At 39.6% G+C, this 27,522-nt stretch overlaps 3 protein-coding genes across 4 annotated transcripts in view; all 3 read right to left on the reverse strand.

The window, feature by feature from the left end:
- Positions 1 to 460: 460 nt before the first annotated feature.
- On the reverse strand, positions 461 to 5,351 carry LOC108883229 (zinc finger protein 11). The gene is made up of 7 exons (XM_051070149.1): positions 5,173 to 5,351; positions 4,116 to 4,318; positions 3,926 to 4,018; positions 3,515 to 3,610; positions 3,221 to 3,331; positions 2,998 to 3,127; positions 461 to 2,916 (listed from the first exon to the last, which is right to left on the reverse strand). The coding sequence occupies exons 1-7, from the start codon at positions 5,183 to 5,185 to the stop codon at positions 1,040 to 1,042; spliced, it is 2,523 nt and encodes an 840-aa protein (XP_050926106.1). The 5' UTR covers positions 5,186 to 5,351; the 3' UTR covers positions 461 to 1,039.
- A 250-nt stretch (positions 5,352 to 5,601) lies between these two features.
- LOC127142388 (zinc finger protein ZFMSA12A) lies at positions 5,602 to 9,839 on the reverse strand. Of its 2 annotated transcripts, none has more exons than XM_051070150.1 (7): positions 9,673 to 9,839; positions 8,711 to 8,913; positions 8,283 to 8,375; positions 8,101 to 8,193; positions 7,883 to 7,993; positions 7,658 to 7,790; positions 5,602 to 7,540 (listed from the first exon to the last, which is right to left on the reverse strand). In XM_051070150.1, the coding sequence occupies exons 1-7, from the start codon at positions 9,674 to 9,676 to the stop codon at positions 6,162 to 6,164; spliced, it is 2,016 nt and encodes a 671-aa protein (XP_050926107.1). In that variant the 5' UTR covers positions 9,677 to 9,839; the 3' UTR covers positions 5,602 to 6,161. The 2 variants fall into 2 exon arrangements, with proteins under 2 accessions (XP_050926107.1, XP_050926108.1); XM_051070151.1 differs by having other exon boundaries at positions 9,462 to 9,839.
- Positions 9,840 to 15,148: 5,309 nt separating this feature from the next.
- The window catches only part of LOC108883904 (sodium channel protein type 4 subunit alpha B), a 31,467-nt gene continuing 19,093 nt past the window's right edge, over positions 15,149 to 27,522 (reverse strand). The window contains exons 16-26 of the mRNA XM_051070152.1: positions 26,233 to 26,643; positions 22,505 to 22,622; positions 22,187 to 22,341; positions 21,053 to 21,226; positions 19,022 to 19,144; positions 17,859 to 18,131; positions 17,612 to 17,665; positions 17,385 to 17,526; positions 17,064 to 17,164; positions 16,599 to 16,869; positions 15,149 to 16,403 (exon numbers count right to left, since the gene is read on the reverse strand). Of these exons, the coding sequence (XP_050926109.1) occupies positions 15,172 to 16,403; positions 16,599 to 16,869; positions 17,064 to 17,164; positions 17,385 to 17,526; positions 17,612 to 17,665; positions 17,859 to 18,131; positions 19,022 to 19,144; positions 21,053 to 21,226; positions 22,187 to 22,341; positions 22,505 to 22,622; positions 26,233 to 26,643 (3,054 nt within the window). The 3' untranslated portion in view covers positions 15,149 to 15,171. The remainder of the gene's footprint in view (positions 16,404 to 16,598; positions 16,870 to 17,063; positions 17,165 to 17,384; positions 17,527 to 17,611; positions 17,666 to 17,858; positions 18,132 to 19,021; positions 19,145 to 21,052; positions 21,227 to 22,186; positions 22,342 to 22,504; positions 22,623 to 26,232; positions 26,644 to 27,522) is intronic.

Raw genomic sequence — 27,522 nt, forward strand, 5'->3', positions numbered from 1 at the left:
TCAGATACTGATAGGTGATAGGTCAAAACATGAGGAAATTGCAGTCTAATCAAGATTCCAAACCACGCCAAAGAAATGACAGGAAATGAGCCAACTTCCGCTGCATTAGTCCCTCATCAATCTCAAGTGTCTTCAAAAGATGCTTTAAATAATTCTCTTCTCTACCATGGTCCAGTCTGCTGCAAAGAAACACAATTGCTTCCTTTAAAAACTGAAAAAAGCAGTAATTTGGTGCGTGAAGCTTCAACTATGAAATCCTATTATTACTTTCATTCCCAACAGGCACAAATGGCCACTACTGTCTGATAATGCACAAAAATGAAGGGGACAATACTTAATGGTCCCTTACTGCCATCTAGTGAAGCCTCTTACTCTAACAGAAAGCAGAGTCTCCCATTCTGAAGGATGATTATTCTTTACTGCAGTGTTGTTCTTAATTAAATAGTCAATTAACAATGCACAAGGTGTAACAAGGTAATTTAATCTGAAATTCACAAACCTCGCAAACCATAGCGGGGAAATTAAAGGCCTAAACAAATAAAGTTATGTTGAAATCAATGGTGTCATCATATTAACTTTGCACTCACAGCATTTGTCTTTCTGCATATTTACAGGGAGCCAAAATGTTCACTTCTGTCACTTTTGAGGCCTTTCCAAAAAATATATTCTCACCAGTGTCACAGCTTCTGCTCTGAACACACAGCATCTCAACCAAATAGCATCCACATGTATTCATGCATAAGAAACTGATGGAAAAAAACGGGGGGAAAAAGAAACAGCGAAAACCATTTGTTTGTGCTGGTTGTCATAGTCCTTGACAAATAGATGTTATGACTACATTTATTTTACAGTGAAGAGTTAATTAAACTTTTCACCTCAATTTCAACAGTAACCATACAGCATCATTCTATATTCCTTCATGTATTGCTTGGTTTAGTTAGCACATTGCAATTTTAGTAGCCACTCTGCCAAATGCAGTGTTTCAGTATATCTGTTAAATGTTAGCAGATTCTGCTCCAGGTTACCGTCCTGTCCTGTCTCAGTTCATGTTAGAGTGACTTTTCAGGTGCCTCCTCAGGTGGTTCAGACAGGTGTAGGTCTTGGGACAGATCTGGCAGTGGTATGGTCTCACTCCTGAGTGGTTCAGCATGTGCTGCTTCAGCACACTTCCATCTGAGAAGGCTTTTCCACACTGAGAGCATACATACGGCCGCTCTCCAGTGTGAACACGCATGTGAACTGTTACTTTGTGTGCCATCGTAAAGCCTTTGCCACACACTGTGCACTTGAACGGCCTTTCTCCTGTGTGGGTCAGCCTGTGGGTGCGCATTGCGCCCATCTGGGAGAAAGCCTTCCCACAGTCGGGGCAAACATGTGGCTTCTCGCCTGTGTGAACCCTGGTGTGACTCCTCAGTCCTCCTGCAGTGGAGAAACACTGTGAACAGTGAGTGCACTGGTAAGGTCGCTCTCCTGTGTGAGTGCGCATGTGCTGCTTCAAGTCGTAGCGGTTTCTGAAGCCACGGCCACAGACGAGGCAGCTCTCTGGTCTGTCATCGTTGTGGCGCAGCTCGTGATTGGCTAGGCATTTTTCGGACAAGAAACACTTGCCACATTCCTGACACTGATAGGGCTTGTCATGGTCAACTCTCTGATGGTACTTCAGTTCACTGATCCCAGGGAAAGTCTCATCACAGTATCTGCACCTGAAGCGATGGTTGGGGCTGTAGGGAAGCTGATGTTCACTCATCTGATGGTTCTTCAGCAGGTGGGCCATCTTAAATGTCTTTCCGCAATGAGAACACTCGTATTTTGTCAGCAGCTGCACACACTGGTGTCTGACGCGTTCATGAAGAGACCTGAACTGACACCCACACTTGGTGCAAATGTGGGCAGCATTTTTACACTTCCTCTTCCTGTGCCCAGACAGGTGAGCCTCTGTGCGGAAGGCTTTGCCACACTGAGAGCATTTGTAAGGCTTCACTGCAGTGTGGAACCTCTGGTGCTCGAGAAATTCAAAGCGATACTTAAAGCTCCTTCCACACAGCGGACAGTTATGGGTGACTCGCCCACGGGGGTAGACAGCTTTGACAGAAGTCTTCCTGGACGACAGAGATGCTGAAGCAGTTCGATGAGCCGAGACACTTTTCCTGTGTTTACCTCCGCTCATTAATTTGGCTGTCTCCATTTCACCGACCTCTTCATGCCGTTGTTGATGTTTGGTCAGACACTTGGAGGAGATAAAGCTCTTTCCACATTGCTTACACTGGTATGGCTTATCATGGTCTACCTGCTGGTGATACTTCAGGTCACCAATTCCTGAAAAACCGGCACCACAATGGCTGCATTTAAAAAGGCGGCTTTGAACATGAGTTAGCAGGTGTTCCTTTAAGCTGCTAGACTTTTGAAAACTCTTCCCACAGTGCCCACAGTCGTAATTACGGCCCCGTTTTGGGCAGTGGTGTCGGAATTTGTCCAGCGAGGTTGGAAAACTGTTCCCACATTTAATACACAAATATGCAGCATTTTTGCATTTCCTTAGCCTGTGACCGGCCAGCAGTGTGGCTGTTCTGAAAGCCCTCCCACACTCAGAGCAGTTGTAAGGCTGCAGCCCGGTGTGTACTCTCTGGTGTTCGATTAGGACAGAGTGATGCTTGAAGCATTTGTCACACTCAGGGCATTTATGCATTCCTGACTGCTGTCTCCTGCGAGGAGATGATGAGATGTCAGTCCTTTTTGGTGATTCAGGAAAGTCGGTCGACGTGGAAGGGTTTGTAGACAGCTCTTCATCGAACATAACAATCTGAGGAACATCATTGTTTTCGTCATCGCACGCGCTTGGGTGGGATGCGATGGCCACTTCCAGCGATGGAGGAAGAGATAGAGATGGAATGAGAAGATCATCTGACTGAAATGGAGCTGCGTGGAAAATATGAGAAAAAAAATTAGCCATAGAACAGATGTTGACCAGATGATATTCAATGTAAACTGTGCACATACCAACACTACTTTTTGCCAGTTTCCCATGGCACTGTTTGCTTTGGAGAAGAAATTTAAGGTCCTCTCCGTTTGAGACACACTGCATGTACTCCTCTAGAACAGAGGGGGCAGCACTGATCCAGGAAGCAGTCTGTACAAAAGAGGCACAAAAAGAAGAAAATTTGATTTTCAAGTTGAAAATGCACCTATTTTTTCTCCTAATTTTTAGCAATGCTTTCTGTACCTGTTTGAAATCTGGTATTGGCAGCAGCTCCTCGAGTCTTGTGAAGAATTCACAGACTAAAGTCTCCAGTGCTGTGTCGAAGTCTGGGCCATATTCCACGGGAAACACATTCTGTCAGATGAAAGAAGACACAGCTTGACACCTTCAGAACAAGACATTATCCTCCTGATCAGACAAGCAAGATCTACACTACATTTTACATCTATTTGATAGATAAAATTGTGATGAATTGGCTGAAATTTGAAATCACAAGTTTTACTACACCATATAAAAGAAATTTAATATTACTCTTACTTTGAGGAAATGTTCTCTGCCATCAGTATCTTCAATGAGGCCTTGTACCAGCTTCATAAAGTTCGCCTCTGGTGCTTCAATTACAGGATCATTGGTCTGGAAAACAAATAAAATATAAAACCACTAAGTAGGGCTGCATCCAACCAGTATTTTCATTTTTGATTAATTTGCTGATTATTTTTTTACTCTATTTTTTTTCATATTGTTTCTTTTGTCTGACAAACAGTCAAATTCTCAATGATACTTTCAATCACATAAACCAAAAAAGCAGCAAATCCTGAAATCTGACAAATTGTTATTTTATTCAAACAATTACTTTTTATGAAAACAGTTTTCTGCTAATTGATTGATTGAGTACTTGACTAAACATTTTACTTCTACAGCCACTCAATAAATACATTCATCACTCACCTCCTCGATGCAAGAAGATCTGATTCGGTTAAGGTGAGTCTCAACAGCCTTTAGATCTTCAGGATGTTCAGAACGCAACAGTTCAAGAGTTGTCTAGTGAAAATTAAGGTGTATTTTTAATATCAACAAGGCAATATCAGTCTTATTCATATATCTGTTTTCATACACAAAAATATATCAGCTCACTTACCCTTGCTCTCAGGCCCAGTGAGAGCAGCCTCCCTTCTCTTTTACTCATCAGTTCAGGTACTGCATCTGTTACCATGGACACAAACTCCTCCAGTTTCCCATAGTGCTTTATGTTCCGCTGGCGCACCACTTCCCACATCACTGCTGACATCAGTCGTAGTGGTGGGACCAGGAGTGCCAGTGAGGACAGAGGGACGCTGAATTCTTCAAAGAGGAATTAGACTGTGTCAAGCAAACTTAAAAGCAACATGGGAACCTTGTACACTGTAACTGCTGTTAGACAGGACCAGAGTTCACATTTACAATTTGACGATGAAGCAAAGTCCTTCAAGTGGTTTGAATGGAATTAATCTTATATATAAAGGTAGTCTTTCATGCTAGGTCTTTAACAAATATAGCTCAGCCACTGAAGTCAGCCCTGCCTGTCGTCTTTCCTCTGGTATCCGGTCCATTCCTATGATGCACTAGCTGTAGTTTTAAATACAGCTGTTGAAGTTTCATTATTTGAAGCACCAGGCTTCCCATAATACACACAGATACAGTGGCTCCAACCACTCACTTATTGCCTCCAGCTCGAATCAATGGGATAGTCCTCAGACATAGTAATTTTACCTGGCATCGCACTGTGCAAAATGGCAAAGGCGGTCTAGTGAGTAGCCAGTTTACTGATGGGACGTGGACGTTCGCAAACAGCTAACTATTAGCATAACGTTAGTCACTTTCTTTCAAATTAAGCTGTTGTCAGTTACAAAGACCGTACAATTGTGTTTCGTTTGATGAATTTAAACAGCCTCTTCGACCGTAGAAAAAAACATTTAACAGGAGGTATCGTTCATTGTTTCTACCCCTTGCAGAGCGTTGGCTCACATTAAAAGACAAGCAACAAGGCCGCTAGTGTTGCCTGGTAAAACCGGCTTATTATTGGGCAAAACAATTCTTGTTCCAGGGATTAGTCGAGGCCTGTTGAGCCTCGGCTAATCCCTCGCTGTAGCTATTCGGCTAACCGCATAAAGAGCGAAAATACCCCGTTTTGCAGAACTTCAAGAGCTAATACATACCCATGTCGTTCATTTTGGAATTCCTTAATGACGATGGAAAGAAAAACCATTACAATGGGATATCTTTCATAGTTTCGGTTAGCGTGCTAGCTAACCGCATACGGGGCTTCAGGCGCCAACTTCTTCCTGAAACACGTTGTTCATAATGGGGAACATTGGCCCAGTCAGTGTCAGTTTGCAATAGGGACGTTTGTTATAACGTACCGGACAGCCCGGATAGAGCAATTCAAATTCACTCTACTGGCAAAACAAGAAGCACCGCCTCTCCGGACAATGAAAAAATAATTCTAACACGCAACGCTTAAACTTGATAGAACTGTATTTTCTTATGTCTCGTGATGTTTAAATGTCAAAATTATCCAAACAATTTAAAGGTAAAGGTTGTGAATAATTCCACAATACTTGTAAAAATAATAGCAACTGAAACGATAATAATTTATACTTTTATTCTAGAGAAAATCCTTCAGGACAAAAACAGGACAAACAGGATTATTTGGAAGCTTATTTCTTTCAACTGTGTAATCTATCATTTATTTGTTTGTTAATGTATGTTTGAGAGCACCAAATAAATATATTGATATTGTGCAAGGCCACTGTAGGATGTTTCATGTTGGAATCAAGTATAAAATGTGCTGTTGTCAGGACTAAATAGGCTACCTCAGAACACTGCCTTAAAACAATACTGGCAAATAATGAAAACTAAGAGGGGGAATGTTTTCTTACAGGTCCTTTAACATATGTTTTAAGACTTCAAGGAACAAAAGCAACACACTTGTCAGGCCCAAAAACTACATTTTGAGTTTACAATTAGGGACTAGGGATTAGGGATCAGACAGTAAAAACAAGCATTTCTGCAACATAGTCTGTACAACAGGGGGTGAGTGTGAAACCCATCACACAGTGCATAAAATCAACACCACAGACAGTACAGGTTAGCTGCAAAAAGACAATATTCATTTGAAAAAAAGTTTCACAGTAATTAAAGGCAATTAGACAGACTGGGTTTGGGCTACACTATGAGTTTTTAAGTGTCTCTTCAGGTGATTGAGGCATGTATAAGTCTTTGCACACAGCTGACAAGCGTAGGGTCGGACCCCTGTGTGGTTCATGGTATGTTTTTTCAGTTCACTGCCACGTGAAAAGCCTTTCCCACATTCAGAGCAGACATAAGGGCGTTCCCCGGTGTGAACGCGCATGTGAAGTGTCACTTTACTCGCCATGGTGAATCCTCTCCCACATACAGTGCATTTGTATGGCTTTTCCCCTGTGTGTGTACGCCTGTGTATCTGCAGCTCACCAGCTGACACAAAAGCTTTGCCACAGTCAGAGCACAGATATGGTTTCTCTCCGGTGTGAGTTCGAATATGTATGTTCAGGTTTCCTGACACAGAGAAACGTTTCCCACAGTACGTGCATTGAAAAGGCCTCTCGCCTGTGTGGCTTCGCATGTGAAGGCTCAGGTCATGTTTGTTCTTAAAAGCTTTGCCACAATGCACGCAAATCTGTGTTCTCTGCTGTCTGTGGCGCAGCTCGTGGGCTGTCAAACATGCAGCGGAGCTGAAAAATTTCCCACACTGCATGCACTGATTGGACAGCTCGGGAGGATGAATCTTCTGATGGGATCTCAGCTCACTCATACTGGGGTACACTTCCCCACACTGTCTGCATGTGAAAATACGGTTCTGGGTGTGAGTCAGCTCATGCTTACCCAGCAAGTACATTTTTTTGAAGCTTTTCCCGCACTGAGAACAGTCAAACTTTTGGACACTATGAACACACTGGTGTCTAAATTTGTCCCGTATAGATTGAAAGCTATTTCCACATTTGATGCAAATATAAGCTGCTTTTGAGCACTGTGTTCGTCTGTGAGTAGACAGGTCCGATGTCCTCCTGAAGGCCTTTCCACACTGAGAGCACTTATAAGGGTTTTCTCCAGTGTGAAGCCTTTGATGCTCCAGGAGTTCATAACGATAAATGAAGCACTTCCCACACTGAGTGCATTTGTGTGCAACTCTCTGCCGAGGGGGGCCTATCATAGAGCTGGACAGTGCAGGACTCTCAGCAGATGTAGAGGCAGCTCTGTCATCAGACTCTTCCACAGTGTGGACATCAGGAACACTGTCACTGCATTTCCCTCCTGTTGTTTGTTCGGCATTGCTGGTACTCACACTATGTTGTGTCTCATTCTCATCTGGCCATTTTGCATCCTGTATCCTCATATCTACCTCCTCCTGAGGAGAAATTGCCTCAGATTCTCTTTGGTTTTCACATGTTTCTGTGTTAGATTCCACATCTTTGGTGCTGGTTGCTCTCAAAGAAGGAGGCAGGGATAATGATGAGAAGAGCTGCTGCTCTGAGGGAGAGGGCACTTTTTGACAAAAGAAATTAAAAAGAGAAAATTAGTTTATATTTTGTCTATTAAATGGTGTTGCTTTTCAAAGTGGTTACAATCTTAAGAACATATCTGCACTGGGGTTAAACTTACCAGTGGAATCCATCTTGGCCATTTTACCATGACACACCTTGCTTCTGAGCAGTACTTTGAGGTCATCTCCTTTGGTTACACACTGCATGTACTCTTTTAGCACAGAGGATGTATCATTGATCCACACTGCAGTCTTTATCAAACAAATAAAACTATTATTTGGAAGGACTAGAACCAGGAAATTTGGAAATGTATAATAAATAGCATTAATTCTGGTCTCTTTACCTGTTTAAAGTTTGGTATAAGCACCAGCTCCTCCAGTCGGGTGAAGAACTCACAAACCAGAGTCTCCAGTGCTGTATCAAAGTTGGGGCCATACTCCACAGGGAACACATTCTGTCAGGTAGAAAATTTCAAACAAATGTTTGGATGTTAAGTGTCATAATACTGCATCATTTGACAAATATGTTAGAATTAACAGTGAGGCAAAAGCAGAGTCATACCTCGCGGAAGTGTTCTCTCGCTTTTGGGTCCTCCAGAAGTCTCTGAACAAGCCTGACAAAGTTGGCTTCAAGAGCTTCATTTTCTGGCTGATGCTGTCAAGTATAAAAAATACACTTTAAAAATAAGCATAAAATTCTTACACAGGCAACAATCAATGTCCATGACTGAAAAATTCACACACCTCTTTTGAGCTGGATGACAGGAAGCTTTCTAAGTGCGTTCTAACACATCTGAGATCCTCTGACTGTTCAGAGCCTAACATCTGTAAAGTCATCTGAAAAACACAAAGAGAAACTAACATAAAAATAACAAAGAATCTCTCTTTGTAGCTGCAACCATCCCAGTGATGCAGTGTAAACTATAAAATCTAACTGCCAGCTGTTCTCTATTCGCCCAAATTTGCTTACACACTGAAATATACACTGACATACATATATTAAAATCAAAGGAATAGCTGTGTTTGATGGCCACTTAATGTGCTTGTATCATTGATTTGTTTTGAAAAAATTTTTTTTTTTAACATATTATCAACATATTACCTTTTCAACTCAGTATCTGCCACTATCAACTCTATATTAATATATAGCATGGCACATCAGTATCTCTTACCTTTGCTCTTAAGCCCAGAGTGAGCAGTCTCATCTGTCTATTTGTCAAGATGTCAGGGATGGTTTCAGTTACCAAGGACACAAACTCTTCCACTTTCCCATAATGCTTTATGCTCCTCTGACGAACCACTTTCCACATCACAGCCAACATCACTCGCAGAGGTGGAGCCAGGAGCCTCAGCGAGGACAGGGGCAGGGATCCCTCTGCGAAGGGAGAGAGGCAGCATTAGAACAAGAACCTATCACCAGTCACTGAAATCTTTCTGTCACAAGAAATATTCAGCTTTTATATCAAAATGCACAGTCTCCATGTCAGTGCCAGAAAGCTGTGCAGAGAAAACAATGTATGAAAACATGAGCTCCCATAAGTGGATGTGGTGTCAGAAGCCAATTAAACTGGAGGTGGTAAAGACTGCATGCACCTATAAACTTTTATTGTGTTGATGCATTTTGTTTACTGTGTTAAGTATCTAACACTGATTTCTCTCTTTAATTTTTGTGTGACTTGGTAAAAAAATAAATAAATAAAAGAGGAAGCTGAATGAATGAAGCTTTTATATGCCCATAAAAGTATTAATTATGTTGATTAGTTTTGTACAGGACCTGGTTTGTCCCTTGTTAGCATTTTGAGAGGCGAAAGCCACAGTTAGTTTTACCAGCATCTAACTTAGGTACCATCATTAGTTAAGTTATAATGCTGTATACTGGGCTAGACTGAGGCTAGAAATGCACAACAAAAACAGTTTCTTAACTAAGTGGAAAACTTCATTCTTCTGTTGGATATTTGCCCCGGAGAAAATAATGATGAAATAAATATCCCCTTGTCTTATATCCAGAAAGAAATCTTCAGGAATGATTGTAACTGTTTTTATTTTGATAAATCAAAGCGACGAAGTTGACGTTAGCAGGCATGCTAACATCAAAACAAACAGACGGCGGTACCAGCAAAATACAAAACGTTACCCATTTTATTGCCCTCAAGAGCTATGGCAGTTGAATGGAAACAGACGAATGTTTCCTAATTAAAAATATCGAATTCCTGCCGTTAGTAGCAGTGAAAAGAAAGCTTTGCTCCCATTCCTCGCCACTTTCTTCTTGATATCAAATGCAGCTGAACACCACTTCCGGACCCTGCTTCTTCGTGTTGTATACTTAGGTTGACATCCTGCTGCTTTACCGCCGCCCATCTGCTGTGGCAAACAGCTCACCACAGCGATAACATGTCTCAGGGTGTACATTATTATTTCATATTTTTTTAAATAATTTCTTTTACCACATTAAAGTAACATAGCATAAAAAGACAAGAAGGGCAAAATGTAGGTCTATAGTAATGTATCTGTAAATGTCCACTGATACAGCGTCACACACTTTCTATTCTCACTTGCAACCTGACAAGAAATGAATGTGAATAGCTGTAAAACATAACAGGATCATATGGACATACTCAATAGTTGGCTGATTCTTCCCGTGAAAGAGACATTGAATTGATAATGATGAAGTAATGAAAAATTGACCGATAACAATACTTTCTTCACTGAATAAGTGATACACCAAGTTCTACACTTATGCAAAAATAGGTTCCTTTACATTACTACATAATCAAATATCAGTGCTTAAACTGGTTTAGCTGTTCTATTTGTGTTTGAACTCTGGCTTTGTGGCTATAATCCTGCATGACACGCACTATCCCACTGAAGAAACATTTGTTTTAATGTCAGGGGTGTCTCTTACTGTACATGTGAGCCTGATGTAAAACCTGAGCTCCAATTGAAATTGCAAGAGGAAGAATAAAACACAGACAAAAGAGATAGTAAATAAATGTATAAATCTTTACCACATGCACTCCAGCTACACATAAATATTGCATGTTGTTGACCTCTCTGTTGTCCCTTGCAGCCTTTTCTCTCTCTCCTGATTTACACTCCAATCAGGGTATCACCTGGTGCCAGCAAACGCCATCCAGTCATTCCTCAGACTGCTCTGTAGATGCATGAATCCCCTGGTGGTGGCAGTGAAGGATTTCTAACAGTGGTGGCCCAGTAAGTATTTTAGTAATTAGATAGTGACTCATCAGACCATCTGGGCAGCGTTAGCCACCATGACTAAGTAAATCCCTGCAGTGCATGGTGACTGACAGAAGCGCCCTGTTGTACCTAAAAAGGCTATTTCCTATTCTCTTCTTTTTTTGCATTCTTAGTCCTTTTAGTGAGGCCAACCTCAATTTTTATTTTGTCATCACCAACGGCCAACCAGCAGCCCCCGGCTAATAACGTGCAGCCATGGCTGATATGTCAGTTGAGTGTGCTTTTTGTTTTGAATTTTAAAAACCTCTGCAAACTTTATTGTGCTCTAATGGATAGATGACAATTTTGATTCCATTAGGAAATACATTAGGGGCAGATTGTACCATGTGATTTTCAGCACAGTGAAAGGGAATTCCTGAGCCATTCAGTAACTACCACAGACAACACTAAGGTCAGTTTATTGGTAGTTTACTGTATGTTGCAGCACTATTTAATTTGGACTTAAGATGGTTAAAATAAACTCTGAAGTTCCCCTCAACTCTACACACTATCATAGCATCTTTCGGGTTTATTGTTTTCGGCTGCAGTAGGCAGCTGTGTTCAGCTATCAGCTCTTGAAACCCACTGTAGTCTGTGTGCACAGCACCAAACTGCACAGACAAATTGAGCAGCTAGCAGGTGAACAGAGCAGAGCATAAATGCTGCAAGAATATTTCCCTTTGGAGTTGGTGGAGACCAAAATAGAGGAAAGAAGAATGAATATCGGACTTAGATTTGGAGCCTAACCCAGCTGACACTAGACGAGAGGCAGGGTACACTCTGGACAGTCCATTGCTGGGCCAACACGTATAGACAAACAACATTTGAACACACATTCTCAACCATGGGCAATAGAGTCACCAATTAACCTAACATGTACATATTTGGGCTGTGGGAGGAAGCCAGAGTATCCTGAGAAAACCCAGGCAGGTGCAGGGAGAACATGCAAACTCCACTTCTCGGCAAATCAGGGTATGAATCTGGAACCTTCCTGTTGTGAGACCACAGTGCTAACCACTGCACCAGCCTGCCGTCCAATTGTTGATTTAGGAAGTCAAAATTATAAGGTATTAAGTAGATTTGGACTTGAACTTTTTTTTAAATCAATTTTTAAAGCTCTTTTCTTGGCAGAAAGAGGTTTCTATAAAAAACAACCCATCTAATTGATATCGAAAAATAAATTGCATTCTCACCGGCCTCTTTGACTGATGACGAGGAAAATCAGTGACTCATGACCTTCATTGAACTAAATGTTATTTGAATAAATGACTTACATGGAACATGCAATTCATCAAATATCTTTTGCATTAGATTTTGTCATATCTACATTATATATAGACAATTTGTAATGCATTATGTTGACATTGCTGTGTTTTACTGTTTGCTGGTGCATTTTGCAATTAGACATAGTGCCTTTTTAATCTTTTTAAAAATGTTTTCTCTCTCTGATGAAGCTTTAATCTCCACCACATGTCCAAACGCTTAAAAATCAGATCAATTACCAAGTCACATTCAGTCAAGTCACATTTTTCTGGCACTTCACGCACAAACCCAAATTAAATTCAAAGTAAGCATCTGTCTATTATGAGGGTGGATGGCCAAGTATAGTGCATGTGGGTGTGGTAGTTGTGTTGATGCATGTATGTCCACATGTACTGTATGTACATGTGTGTGTGTGTGTTTGTGTGTGTGTGTGAGAGAGAGAGAGGGAGAGAGAGAGAGAGAGAGAGAGAGAGAGAGAGAGTTCGTGCATTTGTGTGTCTGTGAGTGTGTAATTAAAACAAGTGATTTTTTTTTACACACAGATTATCCCTCTATCCCAGCTGGTCAGAGTTGGATTTGACCACCCCGACAACCAGAGAGAGGAAATCTCTTTGGGGCTAAATCCAAATTGGCACCCTTGATGATTTTTTCCAAACTGAAAATGTGGGAGTGCTCAACTATTAACTTGACTTCAGAGCTAAAACCTAAACATAACAAAACATTTCTGTCATGATGTGTTAGAGGTAAGAGCTGTTTTCTGAGATGGAAAATGCACACAAATACCAAAAAGCAAAAATGTATTTGGTTTTATTATATATTTTTTATGACTGATCACTATGTCTTATTATTATATTATTATTATATTTATTATTATTTTCCATGACTGTAATCACGCAGCAGTATCACTGTGATATTTCTGTGTGTGTGAGTGTGTGTCTGTGTGTGTGAGCCCCTTTCCTGTAAAATGCTTGCATGAATAGATGAAATCATTAATCAGCACAAATCATTTAGACTACACTGTTGAGGGGTTTTATGTGATTGTACTGCATTTGTGGAGGCATTATAAACACAATTCAAGCTTTAAAGGGCAATACACTCACAAGGACAGACAGCCGTGGAGATGCAGAGGTTTGTGCACATCTGTCCTGTTTGAGAGAGAGAGAGAGAGAGAGAGAGAGAGAGAGAGAGAGAGAGAGAGAGATTTAATAGTGCCCTGCCTTGTAATGAGGTCAAATCAGCTAACTGGTTCCTCATATGAAAATGGAGAGATACTGCACAGTTTTCAATGTTGCCTTGCTTTGTTTTTAAGCACTGTATAATATAGTCAAAACAATATTTATAAATGTAAAACAAAAAAATAAACAGATGGAAATGTGTTAAATGTGTAAAAGTCTATTTTTTTTAGAATAATCCTAAACATGGTTCTATCATTTGAACTGTATTGAGAGTTGGAAAACCCACAAATATGGAAGCAAGTTTTATTACCATTTAATAAAACATTCCATGAAATTATCAACCTAAATGCAGTACAGACAATCAGGTTCTCAAGGAAAGTCTTTTATATAAAAATGAACACAGTATATTTATATAATTTGATCATATCCTGTTATGGCCATCATGAGAGTCACTGAAATGGTCTTTCAATATAAATACATTACAAAAAAAGAACAGGTAAAAATTAGCTTTACATACATTACACAGCCTCAAAGCTCTTTACACAGTTAATTACAAAATGAGCTTTCAGTGCATTCATGCTTTTCCAATCCACATCCATCAGATCAAATTAAATGGTCTAAAGAGATTCAGAGAAGTGTGCGGACGACAATCAAAATCAGGCACATAATTCAGGGATTATTAGTACACACAACCCTTCTTTGTAACCAACACACAAGTTAAACTAATGCTATGCTTGACAAAAATAATTGTACTTTCTCGGATTAAGAAGCATGATAATACATCTCTTTTTGTTAATAGTGGGGAGGAAAAAAAAAACTTTTTCTCACGTTTCTGTATCATGAAATGAATATACTTCATTCTCTTTCAACTGGGGACCGTGTCTCTGTCATCACTTACAGTATAAATCAAAGTGCAAATACAATTTCAATGATCACACCCATCATAAATTAAAAAAAAGATGCATCTGAAATTCTTTTCAATTCATGATTTTGTCTTACTATTCATTACAGTATACACACATTTAAAATGTTAATTTCTAAATTGAAAAACCTTATGGTGTTAGTTTTGGTTAAAGTCATATTAGTAACACCTGAATAGAAACTTTATAGCAGCTACAGTTTTGAATGCAAACTCATTTCTCACTACATACCACTACATATTCTCGGTCTGTTAATTTAAGAGTAATTTAATAGTAGTAGTTAATTTTAGAAATATTGGTAATGTTTAGCCACATTTGCTTTTCCTTAGCTATGTTTTTTTTCATCAGTTCCTTTTAAATTATTCTTCTAAAAGCCTTTTTAAAAAATGTGTTGTTTTTTTCTGTTTGTTTTTCATTAATTCTTGTTTCTTTAATTTTCAGATTTTGGTTAATTCAGGTTATGTTCCTTTGGTGTCTCTCATGTCCTTAGCCTTGGGGTAAAATATCTTCTAAAAAACATTCCTAATAAGTATTGTGCTGCAAATTTTACCTAATGTAAATAAATAAGTAAGAATTTCATATTCACAAAGGTTTCCTATAGTGAAGCTGATGTGTGTTAAAAACTGCAAATCATGTAGTGTTAGGACTGAATGCAGGTAACACATATAAGTCCACGTATTTTATACAGGTAGATGTTAAAAATAGAGTACATAAATTTCTTTTTTTCTGGAATCAAATCTTTGTGTTCTTGAGAAATGTTGAGGATGAGTTACTTCAGAGCTCTACTTCTCAAGTGACTGTGTAACACTCCTGGGTTGCTCAGGTTTAACAGAGGCTGTGAGTTACTTAAAAATATTGCAGATTTCCTCAGCATATATATATATATATATATATATATATATATATATATATATATATATATATATATATATATATATATATATATATAAAGTTCATCTCTTTGACCATGAGTTATTTTGAGCTATATTCTGTAAACAAAACAGACCAAAACCACACAATCACACTCCACACAATTGAGTCTCAAAGAAACGTTTCCTCATAGTTTTCCCCAGGCTCCCCAAGTTTAGAGTCTCTGGATATTGATCTGACAATCTCAGAGAGGTCACTTGCTGCTCTGGTCACGCTGTCATAAGATGGTGGTGAGGACATTAGAGTGTCCTCCATGGTCTGTACAGTCTCCATCCCCACAGGCCCATAGTGCTGTATCATGGAGGCTATCAGCCCCTCTGTTTCTGGAGCATTCTCCACATCCACCACAGTCTCGTAATTTATTTGTCTGTAGAGGTAGGATGCCTGTTTCATCTGCCGGCGCACCAGATGCCTCCTATAACACCTCTGGATGATAATTGCAGACACCTCCTCCAGTTTGCGGCGCAGTGTGGAGGTGATGGGCTCATGGGAAACCTTGGAGGGGTTTGTCATCATAAACTTCTCCTCCATTTGCTGTTTGAGGGCATCCATCTCGCCCGACTCTCCCAGGACTCGCTTTGTGAAGGCAAACAGGATGTCCAGGCAGTGGATTCTATCCCCACTGACCATGGGAAGGTCCATGGAGATCAGCTTGATCCTGTTGGGCTTGGCGATGCGCAGTGGCTCAGACAATGTGTCAGCAAAACTTGACAGCATGGAAAACTCAATGAACTGTGTGGCCTCAGAATCAAATTTCTCCCAAACCTCATAAAACATCTCAAAGTCATCCTCGCTCAGTGGTTCTGTGCTTTCCTCTGTGGCAACACTGAAGTTCTCCAGAATGATAGCTATATACATATTTACCACAATGAGGAAAGAAATGATGATGTAACTGACAAAGAAAGCTATGCCCACTGACGGGCTGCCGCAGTTTCCCCGGGTGTTGGTGCCAGTGTTGACAAAGTTAACGTCACACTCTTCCGGTGAGCTGGACATTATTGGACTCAAGAGGTTGTCCCAGCCTGCAGAAGTGCTGATCTGAAAAAGGCAGATCATACTGTTTCCAAAGGTCTCAAAGTTAAACATGTCATCAATCCCATCTTGTTTTTTCACGTAGGCAAAGTTTGCCATTCCAAAGATAGCATAGATGAACATGACGAGGAAAAGCAGGAGGCCAATGTTGAACAGTGCTGGCATGGACATCATTAAGGCAAACAGTAAAGTTCTTATTCCTTTGGCTGCACGTATAAGTCGAAGTACACGTCCTATCCTTGCCAGTCTGATGACTCGAAACAGGGTTGGAGATACAAAGTACTTCTCAATGATGTCTGCAAGAACAATCCCTGAAAGACACAAAAACAAAGTTAGCTCTGGCTATAATTCTAGATGCTGGACATAATGAAAAAATAAGAACCCAGATATTCCCCTCAGGAGCTGATGGAGATCAATACGGAAAGAAAAGATGCTAATATGGATTCATGTCCACTGGATGTTTAAATAGGCAACTGTTTGCTAACTGTCAGTGTGTTGCTACCTACCCACAATAGAGAGAATTATCACCACAAAATCAAAGATATTCCATGCAACTGTGAAGAAATAACAACGAAGGGCAAAGATCTTGATCAGGCATTCCGTGGTGAAGATCACGATGAAGACCAGGTTGATTTTGTTGAGGATAGACTCCATGCGGTCTGACTGCTCATCTGTCTCCACCATCATGGTCACCATGTTGACGATGATAAGCATCATGATCATGATGTCAAAGGCTTGCTTGGACACAAGATCGAAGAAGAAGGCTTGGAGAACATTCTAGGATTGAGAAAACACACAGTGATTCAGTCAGTGAGCAGAACATTGTTAGTATGTTGTTGGCCATGTTAGTGGACAGGTCAATATGCAGGACTAGGGGTTATTAACACAACAATCAAATATGAAAACAGTATGCATACAAATATATGTGAAAATATATTGTAAGACTGTAAGAGAGAGTTATATCATTTTACCGCAGGCCTTGGTATTGGCTTTTGTGGTTTTTTAGATCCTAATTTCTTCATAGCGTTGTAGTACTTCTTCTGTTCTTCAGTCATGAAGATATCCTGCCCACCTAAGTATAGGCAAAAACATTTCACTTTATTTTTACAGAAAAATGTTAATATCATTTATCTCTTTCAATGTACAACTGGAGTAAAACAAGACTGAGTAAAAACAAGCTATAAGAGAGAAAATGTGGCAAATAGTTCCATGAAATTATCCATGTAATTACTTGTAGTTACAAAAATGTAAAGAATTACTTTCAAATATCAAGTAATCAGCGTTGTTAATACTCATCTTTCTTTTCTGCTGATTGAAATTGTCAATAATGACACCAATGAAGAGATTGAGGGTGAAGAAGGAGCCGAATATGATGAAGACGACGAAGTAAAGGTACATGTAGAGGTTGATTTCTCTGATGGGCTGCTCTTCCACCTGAATGCAAAAAGTTTTATAAGTCCTTACTGTATATGTTAATGATATACTCTAAGAATATCATAAGGTACAAAGACATACTTACTCCTCTTGAATCAACAGCTGCATGCATTATCTCCATCCATCCTTTAAATGTAGCCTATAATACAATACATTACACAATATCACTGTTTGGATACTGCATTGAACCGTGATCGACTGACTTTATCTAATGAAAAACTAAATTACAAACCAAACTCAGCTTATATTACACAAGAACAACCTGTTTACTAGGATGAAAGTGAGTTACATAGATTTGACAAACTGAAAACAGAGCAGCAAAAAAAACCCACCACTTGCAGAAGGGAAAGGTACCCGAGTCCCACATTGTCAAAGTTGACCTTGACTTTTGTCCAGAAGAACTGGGTGTCGTTCATGGCGAGGCACTCAGACTTGTTGTTGACTACAGTGATGCTGTGGATGAAGCCTGTTCTGTTTACACACTTTCCAAACTTGCCAGCAAACAGGTTGACTCCCATGATGCTGAAGATGAGCCAGAAGATAAGACACACGAGCAGCACGTTCATAATGGAGGGGATGGCTCCTATAAGAGCGTTCACGACCACCTGATGAGCAACAAACAAGAAAAATAGCTGCTTTGAGCTAAATGGTAACGTTAGTGTGTTAACATGCTCACAATGATAATGCTAATACGCTAATGTGTAGCATGGAATAATGTCAAACGTAGCCACAATCTTAGGTTAGTGTGTTAGCATGCTAACATTTGTTAATTAGCAATAAACAGAAATTATAGGGATGCCATTAGTTTTACAAGTTTAATTTTAATTTTATTTTATAAATAAAATTTGACTTGACTTGACTTTGACAAGTATTTGGTGATACCTCTAAACAAAAATAAACTTTGATCTGATTATGGTACTACCAAGGACTAATAACTATTCATCCTGGGGGTTCAGCACAAAATTTCATGGTAATCCACCCAGTTGTTGTTGAGTTATTTCACTCAAAACCACATATGTCAACATCATGGTGTCACTAAAGGAAAAGTCAGTAGGATAGATCGTCCGGTTAGGATGTATGTCTGTTTAAAGTTTAGTGCCAATCCACATATTTCACTGAATAAATAACAACTTTGATCTGCTGGTGGCTGGCATCACCATAGGTATATGCACCAACGTCATGGCCATCCAATCAATAGTTATTTCAGTGTCGACCAAAGTGGTGGACCAACTAATCAACACTGCCACTCCTGGAGCACCTCTCAAAAAACTGGCTAAAAATGATCATCGTGAAAATACCATATCGTTGGTCTGATAAATTTAATGTGAATCTTTTCATAACTAGGAGATTATGCAGCTCTCAGATAGCAAATGAACAAACTAGAATGGTAGGAGAAATAATTCTGATTTAAATCAGGCAGTTAGTAATCAACAAGAGCACTGTTGCAAGGAGGACATGAGACACCAGAGAACAGAATAGAAACCTCATTTCTCACCCGCATTCCCTCAAATCTGGACAGAGCTCTGAGAGGTCTCAAGGCTCGGAGGGTCCTCAGGGACTTGATGGCTGCAAAGTCTGAATATCCCAGTGAATTTGCCACCAGACTTATCAAGGACACCTATGTGGAGTACAGAAGGTATTTATACAGTGAGAATCAAATCAATTCATGTTCATGTATAAACCTTGGGGGCCGAAGTTTTATAGGATATCAGGAAGCACAAATACACTGTAAAAATACAGAATAAGGCAACATCACATACATAGTCTTTTGTGTATATCTGTATATATTTTCTGAGCAATTATATAACTTTTAAAGAAAAATCATGATAACAATTCATAATAGACTGATAGAAAACATCTAGCGAGCCATATTTTAGAGTTTCTGTGTATTTTGGGACATTCCACAGTTAGGAACACGATTAATTTTGAAGGTATAGATTTGCTTTGGTTGTTGTATAATCTTTTAGCAAATTTAGATTTCCACTCTATTCTACATCCAAAACAGACAAAACAAAATGGTATTCCGCTGTTGAATGACCCTTGGATGACAGCTATGAATGAAAATGGCATGATATAAATGAAAGAAATCCATGTCATGATTGATGATGACAAAACACAGACAAGTATGCACATATGAGCAAACAGTGTCCATGCATGCATACTCAGCTATATATGCATATAAAATATGTATATATATCAAATAGAGTGAGTTTTATAAAGAATTTATATCTGTCTTTGCCAAATTTGTTTCCCAATTTTCATCCAATTGAATAGGTCCATTAAAAACAATTTGGGCTAATAAGGTCCCAATGGTCTGTATTTCTTTATAAAAGTCTATTTACAGATGTGTTTGTCCAATATATCTAAAGAAGATACTCAAAATTAATTCTCAGGACTAGAGAAGTCTTTGGCTCCACGAGAACACAGACAAAAAAACAATAAATAAAAAAACACAATAAAAGAAAGTAAGGTGGCACTTTTTATAGGAAAAAAGAAAGGTACTGTAGGTAGTTGCAACAATCAACAGGATTTGTAATTTCTTTAAAAACAGACATAACAAATAACACTCAGAGCATGAATTAGACACAATAGTTATGACATAAATTCAACCAGCGCATTTCTAACTGGCAATTAGACTAATCACATTTTTATAGGTTTAATATGCTTTATCAGCTACACCAGATCTTCTGTAGATAAACCTCAGAGTACATGGCACTGCATTTGTTTTTGATATAAAAGCCAAGGTCCTGAAGTACTGATTCAAAGAGTGACTGTTGAAAATTGATCACATTTCATAAGAGACGTTTGTCGTTTGGAAACAAGACGGTGGCTTTTGATATCACAACAGAAAACACTTACGAGTGAAGAAACACAGAAGCATTTGTGATGCAGATGCAAGTTTCCAATTCCCATTCCAATGCCATACTCACCTGGGGCCCTCTAACTACAACTTACCCTAACAATAGAGCGGTCTGTGGCAATCTGTGTAACGGCAGGCGAAATCAGAGGAAAAGTCAGGCCTCAGGCTGCACGCCACAGGCACTTTGGATGACTACACACTACAGTGCCACATCCCCTTTACCCCAACATGTTGACATGGACATGCTCACAAAGTGTAAGTCAAATCACTGGAGCACTTTCAATTTGCCTGGACAAATCCTGGCATTAAAGCAAATGTAAAATTGTACAATCTAACAACTGTTTTGTGTGTGATTTCACAATCTCTGTGTTTCGGTAGTGTAGAGTTTGTTGTTAATTAGAGTAAAAGCTGGTTGTCAGGTTTAGTGCAAAATCAATTAAGCAAGTGAGCAGTTATTGCAAAGTTCAAATGAACTGTCAAGTGCTTTCCTGTAAGTAGTAAGACACTTACCAAGCTGTAAATCCCACAAACATGAAATTCTACATTCAGCTACAATGAGAGGGATTACAGTTCAACCTGAAATCTCAACATGTGATTTTTAAATAGCAGCATCCTTTCATGTAGAACAACAAAAAACAAAAGAGGTACAGAAACATGTCTACTTACATCCACAATAAGGAAGTCGAGCCAGCACCAGTAGTTGGTAAAATATTTCTTGAAGCCGTATGCAATCCACTTGAGGAACATTTCAAGCACGAAGATGTAGGAGAAGACTTTGTCAGCATACTCCAACACCACCTTAACGACTTTTCTCTTCTCGATATAGATATCCTCAAATGCCTGCAGCAGTGCAGGAAGAGCAGCGTGAGAAAACACAGTTTCATCATATATTCTGATCACCACCACACCATCACCTCTGGTTGAAAATAGAGAACATCTGTCTGGAAAGGTCTATGTTTTGCTTTTGTGAAGGTACGGTGATAATTCAGAAGCCAGTTATTTTGGATATAAGAATTTTGCATTACACTTCTTCTGCCACCTCAACATCCCACAAAGAGAAAACACTGCTACTGGCAACCACTGTAGAAATGCTGTTAAACATTAAACTTCCATTGGTAAGCTTCAGTAGTATAGGGGTGATATTATGATCAGGTAGTAAACTGAACTGAGATCAGGCACTGAAGTAAAGAAAGCAGATATTCCACTCAAACTTTTTTCTAATATCAAACTTGGTTGTAGAATTTGAAGAATAATTTTGAGGCCAACTGTTTTTTCTTTTAAAAAAATACTGCCTAATTAATTCCATGTTTTTATGATGGGTGCACTTTGAAACTTTTAAAGTTAAAAATGGCCTTCATTTTTGTGCAATATACAGTATTTACCTTCAGTTATTACCTCTTAGATTAGATTAGATAGATTAGTTTTTATTGTTAATGGTGGAGTCTGCCATTCCCCCACTGGATTCAGGTTGCCTATGCATGAGGAATTTGTTACTGTTTGTAATTCTATGTCAGTGATAGCAGCCTCACTCAGCTGTATGAAAGTATGTACTAAATTATTACTGATACAAACTCAACATTTCCAATTGCTGGCTCTTGGTGTGGAAAATTACTCATGGTGTGTACAGCATGAAATCAGATGGAACTGCTCTCAGCATTATGGAAAATGACTGATTACTTACTGACTGCTTTATTAATGATTTTTATATGATTTTGTTTGGTTGCACTGTAAACAATTGAGGCAAAAATAAATAAGGTTCATGATTATTTTGATGATTTAATTTTCCAGTGGCGGCCTTACCAGAGCCCCACTGCTGAGCAGAATCATGAAGATGATGAAGGTCTCAAACCAGCTGTGTTCCACGATCTGGTAGCAGGTCTTCCTCAGCCTCCACCAGGCCTGGCCCAGACCTTGGCTGGTGTCGATGTCACAGCACTGACAGTGCCTCATACACACTGAGAGGTAATGTGAAAACAAACAAGCACACATTATGTCACAGGGAGGAACAATTACCACTTTCATAAAAGTGGGCAGTGGCTTAAAACTTCCAGTGCAGTGTGTTAACTGTTGAAGTAGTGGTAGTTATAATTCTCAGATCTAATTAAATGTTATGCTCACATTCTGGGAAGCATTCCTCTGGCTCCATACTCTCTTCAGCCAGCTCTGATAAGTTGTCTATGTCCTCTCCAGGCTTCCTCAGGTCCACTGTGCTGCCCTCTGACAGGCTGATCTTCTCCTGAGAAATGAGAAGTCTCACTGTTACCAATCATGTTACAGTATATTCTGAATAACTGTAGGGCAAGGCTGCCAACTGCACCTGACTCCTGCACATGGAAACAGTGCATGGAGCGATACCTGCTGTGACATCACTGATCGGGGTGTAGCTAGAAGTGTATAGGTTTTAAGCCAGAGCAGTGCAGCAGTATTTTCTCCCTTGTGTTCAATGTGGACTCATCCCTTCAAAGTCAGCTCACCTAGACAGACACAGTGGTTGCCTTTCATCTCCTCTGAGCCTTAATACAATTTTGATGAGATTTCCCTTTTTTGTAACAGTAACATATTTAACATGATTTATAGGACAGAGGTGCAGATTCAATCCAATATAATGGTATAAAGTCTAATCCAGTATTAAAGAATATCCACAGGACGTGGAGACAAGATTACCAGCATTACCATCTTAGTGTTTAAAGACAGAGCAGAGAGATTGTGCACTGATGGCATTTTGATGACTCAAAGTTATTGGATGTAACACATGTACACAAGAGGCTGACTGCTCAAAGTGAGCCACTTTCTGGAGGTTAATCTGTAAAGTAAGCGATATCTTAATGATTACAATTTTGCCATTTTTCTTGTACTTAAAGCTCTACACATGTAAAATGTATCCTCCCTTGCTGCTGAGCAGCTGCTGATGTCCAGTTAAGCTGCTGATGGAGGGCTGGAAGAGAGTTTTTTTTTTTTTTTTTTCCATTTCCATTTTCCCTGATGCCTAATTCTGGTGTGGTGTGGAATGGAGCACGGCAGGGAAAGAGGAAGAGAGAGCGCCAGACTGCAGCCCGCTCAGCTCAGCCTGGCCTTGCCTGGCTCTGCTCAGCTGTGTCAGTTTAATCTGCTCTGCAGGGCCTGGCTCCACATCTGGCCTGCTGCTGTCTGCCTGCCAGAGAGGACAGGAGCAACAACACACCCTCCACCTCAACAAACATCTGACCTACAGGACATTCAGCGATGGAGGAAAACAGGAGAAACAGGAAGGGAGAATGAGAGTCAAGAGCAAGAAGAAGAAACAGGTAGTTTGATCAAGGGAGACTTAGAGGGACGTTTGCTCAATTAATACTCTTGAGATTGTAAGGTGGTTATGCAGTCAACAGACATACTACAGTAGCACCCTAAAATGTAATAATAACACAAGGATCCTTAAGTTAATTACTCTAACATCACTCAAGTAGTCAGTATTCATAATATTTATTTAAACTAGTCAAGTCAGTTTTTATGTATATAGTGTCAACAGACATTATCTTGAGGCACTGTACATATAGAGATCAGGGTGTTTGCTGAGTAGGAATGATCTCCTTCAGCCCTGTTCCTATTACTATTCATATGTTCACATGTAAGACACGAGAGCTGAGCGAGGGCCTGAAATACTACAGGAGGCCAGTCACATTGCTTCTCTCAACATCTGTGCCAGTCACAGTGGTCCAAGTAAAATTTTGGACAGGAATACTTGGATGTTTTTGCAAACAGGCTTATTTACTTTCTTACTGAGAATAAGATGAGATAATTGACTCCTCCACTCTCATGTCTGTACAGTAAATATGAATAGAACACTGACAGTGGGTTAGCTAATCTGACAAGACTTAATGTGCCCGGCCAAGAAACAGTCCAGCACATACAATAACTCCCTATGACATCACAACCTGTTTTTACTCATATGTTTCTGTACAGACAAACAGACAGTATATGAGGTATTAACTAGTGAGCCCAATGACCTGCTAGTAGCCAGATTATATTTCCTGTCAACAGAGCCAGGCCAGCTGTTTCCCTCTGTTTCCAGTCTTTCTGCTAAGTTAAGCTAACTTCAAATTCAAAGTATAGACATGAGAGTGATATAGGTCTTCTGGTCTTACTGTCGGCAAGAAAGTGAATAACCGTGTTTCCCAAAATATCAAACTATATCTTTAATTATACCTTGCACATACACTCTCACTATTTGGTCTTGGTCTGTAAGTTAAATGTCTAATAACCCTACAGAAATAATGCTAATAAAACATGTAATAGTGCAAGTACTAGCTTAGCTACCCCTGTCACATAGTCTGCTTGACACAACCCCTTAATGCAACTAAATGGAATTTAACCATCATTATTTTTATTATCTATACTTGTGCTTTGTCATCTGTGACAATGGTCCTTTTTCAGTCCAAGTCTAAAACTTTGAAAAATTTTGATGCACATGTTTGTCAGACTATCTGATCGAGACTAGGGTTCAAAGAAAGGGACTGAGTCAGCTAAGCAGCACCTGACTGTGGCATGATGAGTGGTGGCTAATGACAACATTTTATCAGCATAATAATGTGGTAATAATGTATAAATGGCTGAGGAAGGAGACACTGACACCACAACTGTTTGAGTGTAGTTATTCATTGACTCCGAACTCCAAATAGATAAACTGTAAAAACATCATCTTCTCCAAGCATTTACTGTGAACAAAAATATGCTCAGTATCATTCGGTCAGTTTACATAATTACAAATACATTAAACATATATATCTAAGTATGATCGTCCTTTCTTCGCACAACTCAGCTTTCTGAGAAAACCTTGCCAGATGTTCATTGCACAATGTTACATTAACTATTTATAAGTCAAACGGAAATAGAACATCTGGATTTTCAAGTTACATTTATCCCATCGGGGCACTACTCTCCATCAGAGTTCACCTTGTCTGCCTCACAGATTAACAGCTTATGTGTCCGGAAAGCCTCCACATCAACGTCCACATCTAAATCACATGAGGAGCAGCAATTCAGAATGGGAGGGCCGGAAACTAATTAGATTCTTGATGAAACTAGGAGCCAAAACAAACACTGATGAATCCATTGAGACAACTTTCTACAACATTTACAAGCAACGTTTGTTACAGGATCTCCATAATTTAAACATGCAGAGCTACCTTGTTCAAATATTTTTTGTTCCTATACTTGCACTGTAAACACTATGTTAATGACAACTATGTAAATTAACACACATCCACACATCAGCCACTCAAGCAAATCACAAAAAGTATATTAACGGTTAATTTTATACACCTATGGTTTTCTAATAACTACCTAATAATTTCCTAGAAATTTCTTAACGAGTACTATGCAATTTGTTACTAATTTTTGAAAATAGAGACTGTGTTTAGTTTGTTTGTATGCTTCCAGTTAATTAATTGAACTGATGTGTAACATGGCCTGCAGAAAGTGGAATAACAGGAAAACAGGGTCAAGCAAATATTATTGAAATTGTGATCTGGCCAAGTGCAATATCCAAATTACAGAAGCAATTTTTTTTATATACATAGGCAAAATGTGTCGCAACATACCATTTTTATTGAAGTAGTGTGATGTTAGGAAAATGCCCCAGCCTATTAATCATGTTCTCCAGATGTAAGGGGGCTTGATTGGTATAGACTTCATTATTATTTTTATATTTCAGTGAAAATGAAATTCAAAAACTCCCACTGAAATCAGCGCAGCATATGATTTAGTGTTGGTAGATAACCTCTAAAGGTCATGAGTGAACAGAAGAGAAAACCACAGGATTAGGCTCCAGTCCTGTGCAAACATGTGTTTTGTAGATATGACAAACTCACCAGCTTGTTGTCTTCATCCTCGGATGACTCTGATATCTCCTCCTCCTCTAGAAACTCCACATCTGACTCTCCAGGTGCAATGGGAACAATGACAGTGAGGTTTGGGTTGGTCATGTAGCTGTCCTCCTCTGGGATGATGTATTTCTCTCCATAGCGTCCATATATCCCCCCATTGCTTTCCACGTGATTGCCAACCAGCTTGATAGACTGATTGGCTTCTTTGGCCTTGTGCTTTCGACGCTTCAAGCCGCGGTTGCAGAGGTCTATGACGCCTGTGATGAGCCAGGAGACACCAGAGTGGATACGGGCAATGGCGATCTGAATGTTATTCAAATCACCGTCTTCATCTGGAGCAGAGAGGTTGTCAGAGCTGAAGGAGCTGAGCAGCAGGGCCAGAAAGAGGTTCAGCACCTGTTGACAGATAAATGTTATGTTACATTATTTGATTTAAAGAAATTATCACAATATTATCATTTTAAAGTTATTTCAATTTAATGTAACACACAGTAAAATGCTGTATTTACATTGTGCTTACATCCACATTTACCTTTCTTTACAAATCAGAGCACGATTTAGCCTGTAAGCTAAGGGACAGACAGCTCCTAATGCATGACATGATATCCCACATATTTTGTCAACACTGGCAAATCCTGCATTGTAAATTCAAGAGGATATTCTACCCAGATATGCTCAGACACATATGGCGTTGGGTGCTTTCAGCTACACTGAACACAAGTTTCCAAGCATCCAACTCCCAAGTAATCTGCCTACTCGGTTAGAGAGCAGCACCAAGCACATCTCTGCACTGTATACATGTGTGTGTGGTCTGTCTGTGTGCACTGCATGTGTGCATGTGTGATGTGCACAGTTGGTAAGGATCATCTTTAGCCACTGAGCCAGTCAGAGATGGGGAGCATGAGCAGATGATTAGTGATGAATGCCCTCCGACCTTCTCGCCCCTAAGCATCACGGATAATCCCTTGGATAAACAGCTTTCCCACGATTCATGTGCAGAGGAGGTTTCTGTCCATTAAACTCCATAAGGAGCACTGTTGTGATCTGGTCTTTGCCCTAATGAGGCAATAGTCACTAAAGGCGTCTGTAAAACAAGACAAACTGTGCTCTTTAGGTTGTTCACTCATCCTTTGTCATTGCTACTGAAATGGAAAGACACCATCCTCAAATGTCTTTAGACGAAGTCTCTGATTCAGTGGTATAATGTTGCTAAGTTAACAAGTTCAGTTGGTCTTAACTGGTCTATGGTATTATTATGACTTATAGTCTGAGGAA

The sequence above is a fragment of the Lates calcarifer genome, linkage group LG4 (genome assembly GCF_001640805.2).
Source record: "Lates calcarifer isolate ASB-BC8 linkage group LG4, TLL_Latcal_v3, whole genome shotgun sequence".
Taxonomy (NCBI): Eukaryota; Metazoa; Chordata; class Actinopteri; family Centropomidae; genus Lates; species Lates calcarifer.

Excerpts from the sequence above, each read along its gene's own strand:
- LOC127142388 (XM_051070150.1), bottom strand. Across the intron at positions 8,194-8,282 it reads TGTCATCCAGCTCAAAAGAG|CATCAGCCAGAAAATGAAGC; the intron begins GTGTGTGAATTT and ends TATACTTGACAG. Across the intron at positions 7,791-7,882 it reads TTATACCAAACTTTAAACAG|ACTGCAGTGTGGATCAATGA; the intron begins GTAAAGAGACCA and ends TGTTTGATAAAG.
- LOC108883229 (XM_051070149.1), bottom strand. Across the intron at positions 3,611-3,925 it reads GATCTTCTTGCATCGAGGAG|ACCAATGATCCTGTAATTGA; the intron begins GTGAGTGATGAA and ends TTTGTTTTCCAG. Across the intron at positions 2,917-2,997 it reads ACTGGCAAAAAGTAGTGTTG|CTCCATTTCAGTCAGATGAT; the intron begins GTATGTGCACAG and ends TTTTCCACGCAG.